Source organism: Kogia breviceps, chromosome 6, assembly GCF_026419965.1.
Source record: "Kogia breviceps isolate mKogBre1 chromosome 6, mKogBre1 haplotype 1, whole genome shotgun sequence".
Lineage (NCBI taxonomy): Eukaryota > Metazoa > Chordata > Mammalia > Artiodactyla > Physeteridae > Kogia > Kogia breviceps.
In genome coordinates this window covers 103764816-103779073 of record NC_081315.1, presented here as the reverse complement: position 1 = coordinate 103779073, position 14258 = coordinate 103764816, and the positions used below count along the sequence as shown (strand labels likewise).

The window sequence follows — 14258 nt, the reverse complement described above, 5'->3', positions numbered from 1 at the left end:
AGTAACACTTCTAGGGATTCTGACAGCAGTGACATTTTAGAGAAAGAAATGCCAGGACATGCATCAAAGAGATCAACATTTGATACGGTGCATTGTTGGCAATGTTCAAGTGCTAATCATTCCATTTGTGTTTTCCTTCTACCATATGCATTTTTTGAGACTGGTTAGCATCTCTTTATAGTCAGATCTACCTGGTTATGCCTGCTAATAACTTCCTTGTCATTAAGAGGTCCACACCAGGTTTATTCAAATACTTGAAACGAGGAACAATTAAGCCCTCTGCTGAAACCTTAGTCTAGTGGGGGATATAGGGTTACTTCCTTCGGTAACACACTCCTCTACACTCCAGTCAGGTAAAGACGTCTCTGTAGAGACTTCCAATGCAGTTGTAGTAAACATGGGCTGTGGAGGCAGGCGCTGAGGCAGGACCAGGAGATGGACCTGAAATATTGAAACAGTGTGTTTGGAAGAGCTGACCGTAGAGCAGGGGATTGCCGAGTGTCTGGAAGATGTCAAGGACCCCCGCTGTTGCTCAGACACCTGGGGCATGACCTGCACCCACCAGGATGCCTGGATGGTTCAAAAAGACATGGTATGGGCTGGCATCTTTACTCAGCTTCTCCTCCTTCATCCTGATCATCGTTGCCCTGGCGGTGCCCCACTGGCTGAGTGGGAAAATCCTTTGTCAGACTGGAGTTGATCTTGTCAATGCCACAGATCCAGAGCTGGTGCAATTCATTGGGGACATTTACTACGGACTCTTCCGCGGTTGTAAGGTGCGGCAATGCGGGCTCGGGGGCCGCCAGTCCCAATTCACGAGTGAGTATACTGGGGGGCACGAAACCTGCTTTAGAACACTTACTTTTAAATATTCGTAAGGTTGCTTGTGTCTAAATGTGAAATTCAAGTGCCACTACAGTCTAAGGCATAATGACTTAATCCACAGTAAGCCAAGGACTTACTCTTGTTCAGCACCCAAAGAGACCTTTTTATTCTGTGGAGGCTTATAGAAACATTAGAAATAGGGATTTGTATATCTTTGTAGTTTACCTCTATGAATAATCACTAAAAATATTGAGTGCTTACGTGTGTCAGACATTCTACTAAATGCTTTATTGGTGTGTCTCTCTTAAGCCTTATAACAAATTTATAAAGAAGGAATTATTAACATTCCCATTTTGCAGAGGACTACACCAGGGCTTGGAGAGGTTACAAAACTTGCCTGAGGTCACCCAATGGAAAACTTTAGACCCAGGTCACGCGACTTGGGTATGCTCAGCCAGTGTGGTCTGAGGGTGTAGACGACCTGCTGAAATGAACCTTCCACTTCTATTTATATAAAAGCTTCAGAGCCTGCGAAAAAGCAAAAGGGCTCTGCGTCTGGGCTCTGGAATCAGACTATCTGGGTTCAAAGCCCAACCCGGATGTTTCCTGGCAAGGAGACCTCAGGTGAGGCTGCTGTCCATGAACGTGAGCAGGTACTGACGTGGGCAGGCGGCCATCCAGCGTTACAGCAGAGCTGCTCTGCAGGTAGCTAGAGCAGGAATCCAAGACCAGCTTATGAAGGATCTTCTGGGAAGGAAAAACCAAAACAAGAAAGGCAATATTCTGCACATCTTTAGACTCATACAATTAGATTGCTGGTGAGAACAGTATCCTACAAAATCATAATTAATCAACGTAATGCAAATGCAAGGGGATAAGGGATTTATTCATGGTATGATTTCTATATTTCATAACTGTAGTTTTTAGAATCCTGGCCAGAGTATCTTATTAAACGTATAAAGACAGAAAACTGGAACCATTGACAAATATAATGATACAAATTGGCATCATTTATATACATGAAGGCTATATGTATTTGTTATGTATAGCAAGAAAAACTATCGCTGGGAATATGTACCCAGAAATTAATTGGACCAGGGATATTGAAAAGCTCTGTTAAAAACATAACATAAAAAGCTGAAAACACACTCAACATAAAGAAATAAACAAAAAAATAAAACAAAGAAATAGGACATGCTAAAAGGGGATGATGACAGCAGTATGCAGTACTTGGTTCTGAGCTGGGTCAGTTTACTATAAAGGATGTCACTGGGACAATTGGTGGAACTTGAACGGGGTGTCAGGATTAAACAGCAGTCATATGCCAGTGTTAACCTACTGATTTTGATAGTTGTATCGTGGTTGTGAAAGACAAGGTCCTTTTTGAGGAACGTGACCCTGAAGTGCTCAGGGTTGAAGGGGCAATTTACCCTCAAATTGTTCAGAAGGAAAAAAAAATTTCTTTGTACCATTCTTGCTATTTTTCTGAAGTTTGAGGTTGTTTCAAAACCACAAATACACACACAAAAAGAGGGAAATGGCACAATTTTTTAAATAATTGTAGATAATAGGGTTTTTAAAATTTTTATTTTATATTGGAGTATAGTTGATTTCTAATGTTGTGTTAGTTTCAGGTATACAGCAATGTGATTCAGTTACACATATACAAATATCCATTCTTTTTCAGATTCTTTTCCCATATAGGTTATTACAGAGTATTGAGTAAAGTTCCCTGTGCTGTACAGTAGGTCCTTGTTGATTACTTTATATATAGTAGTGGATAAGTTGTGGGGAATTGATATAAACAAACCTCATGAAGGAAGTTCCAAAGCTTGAACAAGGGAGCAATAGATTCAATAGCAGCAATACTCCAGAGACTTTAATAAGCAAGCCAGTGCTCAGGGAACATAATAAAAATAGCCCATATAATTATGTAATTATATAGCATGATACACCATGTTACCATCATAACCACCTTCTTACACACTAGATCATTTATTTATCTGTTATGTTTTGTATTTATTATGTCTCCACCCCTTTGGTGTATAGCACCATTAGGGCAAAGATCTTGTCCATTGATGATCCCAAGCCCCTAGAACAGTGCCTGGCACACATTCAAAAACATTGGTTGAATGAATATCAATAAAGTACTTTCAAACTCATTTGTACTGAATGTTCAGGTACAAGATGCCAGACATGTGACCTATGCTATACTAATCTTCCACAAACCTGCCAGATAGAAGAATGAGGCTCAGAGAGGTTAAGCCACTTGATCAAGGTCACAGAGCCATGAGTGCCAGAGCCAGGCCCCAACCCCGGTCGGCCTTACCCTAAAGTTCCCACCCTCCACTGTGTGTTGTTCCCTCCGGAATCTGTGACTGGCAACTTTCCCACGGCGGCGTGTACCCCTAGTAGTCTTTACTGTTCTCCCGGAATTCAGCAAGTTCTGGATGTTGGGGAGGTGGTGGATGGATGTGAATTCTCCAGGATGAGAGGATACAGGTGGATGGCTCCTGTCAGAAATGACTGAGGGGTCATTTGGGAGGGTGTGTTTGTTCCCTAGGGCTGCCATAACAAAGTACCACAAACGGGGTGGCTTAAATAACAGAAATTTAGGGCTTCCCTGGTGGCGCAGTGGTTGAGAATCCACCTGCCGATGCAGGGGTCACGGGTTCGTGCCCTGGTCCGGGAAGATCCCACATGCCGCGGAGCAACTAAGCCCGTGAGCCGTGGCCGCTGCGCCTGCGCGTCCGGAGCCTGTGCTCCGCAACGGGAGAGGCCACAGCAGTGAGAGGCCCGCATACCACAAAAAAAAAAAAATAAATAAAAAATAACAGAAATTTATTCTCTCACAGTTCTAGAGGTTAGAAATCTAAAATCAGGTTGTTGACAGGGCCGTTCTCCCTCTGAAACCTCTAGGAGAAGGCGTCTTCCTTGCCTCTTCCAGTTTCTGGTAGCCCCAGACATTCCTTGGCTTGTGGCAACATTACTCCACTCTACACATGGCATTGTCCCTAAGTCTCTTCACATGGTCTTCCTTCTGTGTATGACTGTCTCTGTGTCCAAATTTCCCCTTTTTTTATAAGGACACTAGTCTTACTGGAATAGGGCTCACCCTAATGACCTCATTTCCACTTGATTCCTTCTGTAAAGACCCTATTTCCCAATAAGGTCATATCCTGAGATGATGGCGGTTATAGGACTTCAACACATTTTTTGAGGCTGGGTACAGAATGCAACCCATAACAGAGGGGGTAGAGTGGCAGATGGTGGGCCTAGGATAATTAAGGAGGTCACCAAGCACAAGCACCGTTTCTGGAGAAGCAGCTGAAGCAGAGACAGGCTTTGCAGAAGGAGGAGGCCAAAGGAAGGCAAGACAAGACTGGGCCCTTCCACTGCGATGCTAATTAAATCCCTGCCATCCCTGCTCACAGAAATGCAAACTACCTCTAGCCCTGGAAGCCATAAGCTAAGCAAATGAGCACTTTCTGTTTGCCCACTGGAGGCACTCAGTACAATGTTCCTTTCCCTCCTCCCTCTTCTTTCTCAGATGGGTGACTATGGAAAAAAGCCCCCTGGGTTCATCTAACGTGGTCTGCTCTCTGAAACATCAGAACTGTGTAAGAATCATAAAGGACTTTTTAATATTAGTTCGGAGCAAGATAATACTCAGGAAAGTTTTATTCCTGGCTGCCCTGGGTGGTGTCCCAAAGGAGGGTGTATAACCATGATGTGATTCTTGTTGAAAATTTGCACTGGGAGCTGGGGCCAGGTTCCTCGTGGCTTTGGCTGCTTTTATACCAATGCCACCCAGGGACGCCGCGTCTGTTACCACGTTCTCTAGCCTCAGAGGTGAGTCTCTCTACCTTTAGATGTACAGCTCCTAGAGCCAGTACCACCTACTTGTGCGAGGCAGCTATGGGGTGTATCAGAGCCCCCAAACCCCAAGTTGGAATCAGGATTTTCCTGCTACTGTCACTGTCGTTCCGAAGAAAGAAAAAAAAACATCCCTGCTCCCAGGGCCCGGAGTGCAGATCAGCGGAGAAGGGGGGTGGTGAAAGTGCTTTGTAAACCTGAGTAGGAAAGTTTGATTGGGTCTCGTGGACAAACAGCCTCAATTCGCACCTTCATAGGGGTCTCCGCTAGAATCACCCAAGAATCAATTTCCAAACCAATCATGGAGAAAAGCAGAGAACTATACAGCATAATCACAATTAAGATCCTTTTTTATATCCAGACTTTCTGAAATAAAAGCAAATCAATCTAGCAATTTGAGCGGCTGGGGAAAGAAAGGGACAAACGCTAATTTAGCAGTGTTCACATATTCAGCTGTACTGTATTTATGGGCCTGGCGCTCTTAGGAAAACAGGGATAAACTAAACAGAGGAGTGTCTGCCCTCCAGAAGCTTTCCATCTGGGAAAGAGAAAGGCAGTAAATGAGCACTGGGCAGTGACACATTAATGTCTCAAACTGTCACCTCTTTGTTCATTTCCTTCAACCCATTCTGCGCTAGAGGAGAGGTTTTATTTATGCCCATTTTACTGATGAAGAAATTGATCAGAGAAATCAATAAATGAAATAATTTCTGTAAATGCACCTGATGTGGTACTTGATACATAGTATGCGCTTGATAATTTTTAATTCACTAGCTCCCCCATCATCTCCCACCCCCAAGCATTCCATCAACAGCCAGACCTGGATCTGACTTCAGATCTCAGGCTTTTCTTACCATTGTCCATTTTAGATAACAGTCCTTTCTCAGATGTGTCTTTTGCAACTCTTTTCTCCCATAGCAGTGGCTGTGTTGTCATTCTTTTGACATTGTCTTTCGTAGGGCAGAATTTTTTCATTTTAGTGAAATCCAGTTTATCAATTATTTCTTTTTTAAAATTAAGTTTTGCCTTGCTGGGGCAAAAGGGACTGCTGGACTTCTCTGGAGTGGGGAGCAAACAAATTACTTATAATTAGATAGTTGTCTAATTTGAGTTGGTGACAGGATGATTAATCACTTCTGGGATTCAAGTGAGTTAGCTTTAATATGTACACCATAAGAATATTTATTCAAATTCAAAATAAGACCTCTAGACCGCCAGCTGTACTAGGATTAAACTTTTAAATCTTTGCTTATCCAAGTTATCTGATTTTCCGGCAATAGGTCCTGCGGCAAGATCCTGAAGCCAGCACTTCCTGGCTAGGCGACCTGACTAAGCTATTTAACTTCTCATTTCTAAGACTCTAACTTACGCATCTGTAGGAGTGAGAGAAGGTTGCCGTGAGCAGTGAAAGAGAGAAAGTGTATATGTGCTGGCACACAGTCTGCGCTCAATATGTGTAGCTATTGTCACTTGTCACCATGGATCATATGATTTTATGGTCATGGATTTCAAGCTGGAAACTTAAATATAATCCTTAAGTCAGATGTGTCTCAAACTTTTGGAAACTGGGTACAAATATGAAAGGCAAGCAAGCAACAGGTCTCCTGGGATGGCACTTGTGTGACAAGAGCAAAAGTAGAGTCAGCCCTTAAAGAAATTGTTAATAGAAGGAACTAATGCATGAAAACTCATGAGGAAAGATTTGAATTTCTAAATAATGACATATATAAAAAATAATAAGATCTCAATTAACTGGGAGATCTAGAGCCTTAGAGTATGGCCCACGATTGTGGAGGCTGAATGAGATTCAGCCCTTTGCCAGTAAAGATTTGTTTTTTTAATATAGTCAATACATTTCCTACTGCAGAAGCTAAGGGTTGGGTATTCTTTCACCATCCCTCTCCATATCACTCCATATGCCACAAATCCCCTTGCCCCATCATCATAATATGGTTATTTCTCAATTTTTTTATTAAATCACACCTGGAGATGGGTTCATATCATTATATGGATATGATTAATTCTTTTTATAAGTTGCTTTGTGTGATCGTGCTTTAATTTATTAAATCAATCTCCTATTGACTCATATTTTGGTTTTTTCTCCAATATTTTGCTACTGTAATGAATGTCTGATATATACACTTTGAGCACACGTGGGAGTGCTTTTCCTAGAAATGAAATTGCTGTGATAGATGTTGCCAAATTGCTCTCTAAGGACATTGTATGAATTAATATCCCTACAAGTTTTAACAACTGCCTCCTTCCCTACACCTTCATTAACATGGTATATTAGCAAACCTTTTGATCTTTGCCAATCACACAGGTGATGATTTTCTATTTTAAGTGTTTGGTGAGGATTATTATTCTGGTCATGTGTCCTAAGGATTGCATGGCAAGAAAGAGGATTATGAAACAATTAGGTAATCAGGCATAAGCTACCATGTTTGGAATGAAAAAGTGCTGCGGGTTTGCAATGAAAAAGAAAATCTAAAGGACACTGAAATGTAAGGAAAGGAAATGGAAGAGGGAAGTCCTACAGAAAAAAATCCCACGGGAAGGAGTTCATTTTCTGGGGTAAAGTTTCTGATGCTGATGAGATAACCACACGGAGATAAATATACATGGAAATACAGAACTGGAAAGAAAGCTAGATCAGAACTAAAGACATAACTGTGGAGTGTCTGGAAACTTCTGAGTGGAAAGGACACTTCAAAGGAAGAAGGACAAAAATTCTTATTCTCAGGCTTGGGAGACACCAGCCTTCTGTGAATAAAAATGGACAGGTGAGACAGCAAAGGAGCCAGAGACGCAGGACGCGGTCAGGGAGTGAGTGGAACCTGGAAAGCTTTGAGTCCTGGCTCCCAATTGGGGCCAAAGATGGGTTGTATCAAGTAATTAAGGAGGAAGGTTGGAATTCACAATATGGACCCAGATTTGACCAGGAGATATTCAGTAGAAACTTTGGAGTAGTTGCAGAGGAAAGGGTTTGCCCAGGAGTTTTTTAGCTTTCATCATTTTAAATCATTCATTTATAATAACTGAAATCAGTGACTCTAAACTCTATATACCATGTGATATATAGGACTTTGGTCCTAGATAGAGTTCAGGATCACCTTGCCCAAAGACAAGGAACTTAGTGTCTCCAAGCCTGTGGGTAAGGGCCGTTTAATAAAATCTACTTCATATCCTTGTCACAAGGATTGGATGAGATAACAGATATAAAGGGCTTGGCCCCTGACTGTGCTCAGTAAATGTTGATTACACTCAACTCATATGCAACTATTACTATCCGCATTATACTGATGAGGAAACTGAGGCTTGAGAAGTCACATGACTTTTCCCAAGTCAGAGCGTAAAATAACAGCAGCAACCGCAGTGGCCATTTTTGAGAACGGACTCTTTCCTAGACAATATTTAAACCCTCTACTATGATATATCATTTAATCTTCACATAGAGAGAAATATAGAGAAAACAAATCCAAATTAATATTTCACTAAATTATCCTGCCACATTAATATGGCAAATTAATATTCTAATAAAGTGCAACATGAGAATTACATGCCCATCATACACAGGGAATTAATGTCTATCTTACTGAATCATTATGGGGAATCCAAAATGATGCTCCTAGCTTTGCATTAGTGCCCACAAAGTGGTCACTATGATTATTCCTATGCCCTTCACTTGACCCCCTCAATATTGTAAGATGAGTAGGAGAAGTAGGGTTTAGATGATCCTAAATATTTTATAATTGTGGCAAATCAGCAAAGCTGGGATTTGAACCTGGAACTTTGGATGGCAGATCTAGGCTTCACTTTGCTACACCCTTCTATACTCTTCATGATATACCTGAGACCGCTTCTACCTTTCTGATTTAATGAAGGCTACTCTCTGACCCAGAGGAAAGCTTTGTGATCGATCAGCCTTCTTTGACTGATTCTCTTGCCAGCCTCCTTTGCTAAAGCAACACCCTCTGGAGCTTGTATGGATTAGCTCACACTAGATCCCAGAGCTGCGAGGCCGATGCAACTTAAATGCCCAGCTGGGGCACATTCTGATTTTGTATCCACCCCAAGGAAGAGAAGACTGTTGGCCAACTGATAAGTGGTAAATCTGGGGGCCATGAATTCATCTCAGGAAGTCTCCTGCTTTTTGAAAACCCAGCAATTGCTGCCTTGCCCTCACTCCCCTCTGCTAAAGCCTTCATGGTAAGCAAGCCTGGGACGTACGAACTTGAGCCAAGCTCTGAGGCTGACATCTTGGCTGTGTCTTCTCTCCCCAGTCTTCCCACACCTGGTGAAGGAGCTCAATGCAGGCATCCACGTGACAATTCTGTTGCTCCTCTTCCTGGCCTTGGCGCTGGCTCTGGTCAGCATGGGCTTTGCCATTCTCAACATGATCCAGGTTCCGTACCGGGCAGTCAACGGCCCCGGGGGCATCTGTCTATGGAACGTTCTCGCAGGTAAGGAAGGCCCCTAGGGAGAGAGATTCCTGTCCTTGCCATCAGGAGGCTGAGTTCCAAGTAGGTGGGCAGAAGGGATGAAGGAATTAAAATGCCCCACCTCAGCCTTCACTTCCCTGGGTCTGTTACTTCCTTGATGGGCAGGAATATCTTTTTAATAAAAGTCGAAGAATCTCTGTCATCATAAAGAACTGAAGTATTAGCGTGCATGAGTGGCTGAGGACTTAGAGCTGCAAAGAGAGGTCAGGATGAGAGAAGAGAGAAGACAGAGAGCTGTGGGTGAAGAAGAGGGGACCATGGGGTGAGTGAGGATGTAGGACTGCTGCTGTGATTCTGAAGGAACCTCACAAAGGACAGAAGAGAAGGGACCTGGGGGGCTTACATGCCTTATTTCGTGTAAACCTCACAAGCTCTCTATGAGGCGGTATTATTAGACCCATATTTACAGGTGAAGAACCTGAAGCTCAGAGAAGTTAAAAGATGCACCCAAAGTCACACAACAATGAGTAACAGAGGAAGGATTCCAACCCAGGTATAACTGAGTCTAAGCCTTTTGTCCTTTCTTTAATCATCTATGACCACCGTGACCTATTTTCCAAGACAAAAACCAAGACAAAAGATGTGTATGAGTGTGTGTGTGTGTGTGTGTGTGTGTGTGTGTGTGTGTGTGTGTTGATTTGGGAGAGTATCTGATATACAGAAATTAATTCACATTTAGTTCGGCACTGAAAAAATCACCTGTAATGAGAGTAACAAAATCCCAAGAATGATTTCAGAAAACCCAGGTCAAATGGTCAAAGTATCTTGATGGCAATAACCCCTCACTACCTTTTACTTTATACAGGATGACCATAAAGTATAGAAACAAGTAATGTTGTTTTATCATGCATTAGAATGTAATGTCAGTAAATCAATTATTATGTATTTGCCTATATTTGCAGACCGTGGCCATCCTTCAGAATTTCTTATAAACATGGCTCATTCCCATGTAGACTTGTTTATCTCTGCCTGAATGCTCACGGTGGTTGGCATGTAGAAAGTGCTCAATCCTGCTTTTGAAATAAATGCTTATCTCTGTCAATTCCCTTCCTCAGGGAGACAGTACTCTCAAGCTCTATTGACAAGAGTATTTTAAAAAACTCAATTTGACAAAACTTTACTCTCAAAAGGCATAAAAATACGAGTATCCTTGGATTAAACAATTCCAAACATTAATTTATGCTAAGGAAATAACAGGAAAAGAGAACAAAAAATGTACATTAAAAGGAGTTTCCTGCAGCACTTTATAATATCAAAAAATTAGAAGCAATCTAGATATCCAGAAATTAGGTCACACTTCATTAAACTTAAAATAATTAGGTGTGTCGCTAGTATAAAACATCATACACAGCTTAAAGTGGTGCTTTAACAGAATATTTAACAACATGGAAAAATATTCAGGTAAGGGAAGAAAATCAAGTGTAAAGCAGTAAGAGTACCATAATATTAATTTTGTTAAAGAGATGGAAATGTAAAGGAATATACTAAAATGTTCAAAGTGTTTATATTTGGCTTTTAGGAAAAGAGCAAATTTGTCTTTTCATCTTTGTGATTTTCTCTGGCGTCCAAATTTTCTTCAATAAGATGTAATCATCTAAACAAAGGGCATAATAAATGTGGTTTTTAAATATTAATTAAAATCAGGGCAGGAGAAAAGTAGAGAGAAAGAGAGAGAGAAAGATGGAGCGAGAAAGAGAAACAGAGGGAACCTGGAAGGTCAAAGTCTGAAGCAATAGGTAGGGAAGGACGTGAAGTTTGGGATCCTTCCAGTTTTCTCCTCTCTCCTTTCCTTTCCTCCCTCTCTCTTATCATTAAGCTTGCAAAGAGGATAACTGAGGAGGAGAGAACAGTCTGGCCCTCAGTTCTGATCCCCCAATCTACTCAGTAAGATGCTCTTGTCTCTTCCCTCAGAAGCCTCAAGGTCTACATACACAGGCTGAAATACTTAGAGACTGAGCTTATCCAAATGTGCACACACACCCCTGCCCCGCCTTGGGTAAGGGAAAAAGTAGCGGGGTCGAGACTCAAAGTAGATCTGATAGGAAGCTTATTCCCATACCTCTCTCTCGCCCCTCACACAGTGGATTATCTGCTGCTTTTAAAAGCATTTTAAAATTTGTGTTGCCCTAAGCGTGTTTTACACCGCAAGTTTGTTGCCTGTGCCACAGAAAAGCCACCTCACATCTAGTGGTTGAATCGCAAGGAAAAGAGCTGTGCATGAGGGTGTCCTTTTTGGGTTTCAGGCGGAGTCGTGGCCTTGGCCATCGCCAGCTTCATGGCCGCAGTAAAATTTCACGACCTGACAGAACGAATCGCCAACTTCCAGGAGAAACTCTTCCGCTTTGTGGTGGTGGAGGAAGAGTATGAAGAGTCGTTCTGGATCTGCGTGGCCAGCGCCTCAGCCCACGCCACTAACCTGGTTGTGGTGGCCATCAGTCAGATTCCCCTCCCGGAGATTAAGACCAAGATAGAAGAGGCCACGGTCACGGCCGAGGATATCTTGTATTAATAACCTTCTCCTGAAATCAGTTCTTAGGAGAATGGAAACAACCTTTTTCTTTTTTCCAGCTTGAAGTCCTGAATGTCTATGTTTTGGCAGTAAGAAGGAGGAAGTGGAAGGGGGAAGGGTAGTTACCTGGGCCAGAAAAGAAAACTTTCCGAATTTCTGGCATCCCTGCACTTCTTTCTCACTGACCTTGGAGTTAGAGACTCTGCCACTTGCCAGCCGTGTGTGACACTGGACAATTCATTTAATATCTACTTCTCAGTTTCTTCATCTGTAAAATGGGGATATTAACGACCTCAAAGTAGACAAGAAATAGACATTTCTTGGAGCATACAGTACCTTATATGTGTAGGGTGCTCTACAATATACAAAGGCTGGCAACATTATCACCCATTTAAACCTCATTACAACCTTACAATAAATCTCTCTCTCGCTCATACACACAGACACACACACACACACACACACACACACACACACCTTCCTATTGGTTCTGTTTCTTTGGAGAACCCTCACTCATGCAGGTCCACAACTCTCTTAATTCATTTTCCCACCATGTCAGTTGGGGTGAATCCTTTCCCAGCTCTCCTGTCTTCATGCCAAGTAAAAGTTATCTAATCCCCCCAGATTAGCTTCATCTAAAATGACACTTGGGCTCCCCTGGTGGCGCAGTGGTTGAGAATCCGCCTGCCGATGCAGGGGACACGGGTTCGTGCCCTGGTCCTGGAGGATCCCACGTGCCGCGGAGCGGCTGGGCCCGTGAGCCATGGCCGCTGAGCCTGCGCGTCCGGAGCCTGTGCTCCGCAACGGGAGAGGCCACAACAGTGAGAGGCCCGTGTACCACAAAAATAGAATAGAATAAAATAAAATAAAATAAAATAAAATAATAAAATACACTTGATTCGGACTCACTCTACTTTGCTTAACACTGAGCTTCAGGAAGTTTCCATGGAATCTCTTCTGTTCTAACTGCTTCTGCTTCCCTGCTGTCTTCTGCCCCTTCCAGCCCTCTATCGCCACCCCAGACACAGCTGCAGTCTTACTTAGCAGACTGATGTCACTCATCAGATATGCAGATGGCACGTGGCTGGAAGGGAGAGTTAACATGATAGGAGTTGGGTCCAAAAGGTAACGACACACTGCAGTGCTGTCTTGAAAACAAGTGGAAAGGTCAATGTTCTATCAAGTTTAACATAAAGTCCTGCTGACAGTTTTTCTTTAAAATCAATAACATAAACACAAGACTCTGGCCACAGTTTATATGATAAACATCTGAGGGTCTTAGTACATTTATTCATTCATTCAACAAGTATGGAAACTTCTGGAAGTAGAGCAGTGAATGAACAGACAAAAATTCCTGCCCTGCAGAGATTTCATTCTCCGAGCAGCTGGGGAGAAGCGGGGGATTCATACTGAGACAGCATGTGAGCTACTAAAAATGTTACCCCAGCCCAGCCGTAGCCTTCACCCTGATCACTGCCTCAGATCTGTGCAGGCCATCAGGTGGCGTGTCGGCAGAGTGAACTGGTTTTGCTTCTAATAATGGAATTACCTTATCAAGGTGGTAACCTTGATCAAGCTGCATATGTTCCATGGTGTCAAAGTGCAAGCTTTTGTATGAGTGTGTATTTTTCCAGTGACGGAGACTATAGCTTTACAAAATGTTTCAGAAGCGTCTGTAACACCTTAAAAATTTCAAACCCTGATCCATCAGGTAGCAACCTTCACGTTGCTGGAGATAATCAGGTTCGGTGTGAAAGTCATTTCTCAGGGATACTGTAGAAGAGATTCCTATATGGAATTTAGTGAGTTTTGTTAGGCGTGATGGGAGTGAGGAAGGAGGGAGAATACATATCTGGGTCACGATACGCTCGCATGATATTCAAAGATATGGAGAAATTGTAGCTCATTTATTTTGACTATAGTTAATCTGGTCATTTTATGAATAAAGAAGAACTAATAATAAATGCCTGATTCAGTTTAAATTTAACCCAATCTGATTGCTTAGACTTAGGGATAATGCTGAGCCTCTCTGGGATAAAATGGCTGGCTCCTCAGATAAGCTCTCTGCCCCTGCCTCTCTCCTGAAGGTCCTGGGGTTATGGGAGAGGAAGGTAGGCACACACATACTCCCGATCTCTGGGGAGCATCCCCTGGTATCCTGATGGTTCTTGCGGGGAGGGTGCACTGGCTGGGCTCATTGGGCTTCTGTCCCCCTGGCTGCTGTTTGCCCTGCCAGCCTTCCCAGGGCAGCCTGAGGGTGGAATAATTTATGAAATGTTCTTTCAACTGGTCAGAGCCCGATCACTGCCTGGAAGGCTTGTCCTCATCTTGGATCCTACCAGCTGCAGACCCCCGAGTGACCACCAAGTCCTCCCTCCGGCTCACCTGTCCTCTGGTCCACACCCAGGCTTCACTGCAGAGCTGCCCACCTGCTTTGGCAGCCTAGGAGCCTCACCTGGTGTCAACATAGCATCCTGCCCCGGGGGTCCTGGAGACACCTCTCCATTCACTCCCACGAAGTAACTAACGTGATTTATAGGCTCTTA

At 43.0% G+C, this 14258-nt stretch overlaps 1 protein-coding gene across 1 annotated transcript; it reads left to right on the top strand.

The window, feature by feature from the left end:
* The first annotated feature begins 566 nt into the window (after positions 1–566).
* Positions 567–11712, top strand: CLRN2 (clarin 2). The gene is made up of 3 exons (XM_059067503.2): positions 567–819; positions 8985–9164; positions 11447–11712. The coding sequence occupies exons 1-3, from the start codon at positions 567–569 to the stop codon at positions 11710–11712; spliced, it is 699 nt and encodes a 232-aa protein (XP_058923486.1).
* Positions 11713–14258: the final 2546 nt, after the last annotated feature.

Bases quoted from the DNA above. Each gene is read 5' to 3' on its own strand.
- CLRN2 (XM_059067503.2), top strand. From the start codon at position 567: ATGCCTGGATGGTTCAAAAAGACATGGTATGGGCTGGCATCTTTACTC. The intron at 820-8,984 runs GTGAGTATACTG...TTCTCTCCCCAG, and splicing joins CCGCCAGTCCCAATTCACGA to TCTTCCCACACCTGGTGAAG. The intron at 9,165-11,446 runs GTAAGGAAGGCC...TTTGGGTTTCAG, and splicing joins TCTATGGAACGTTCTCGCAG to GCGGAGTCGTGGCCTTGGCC.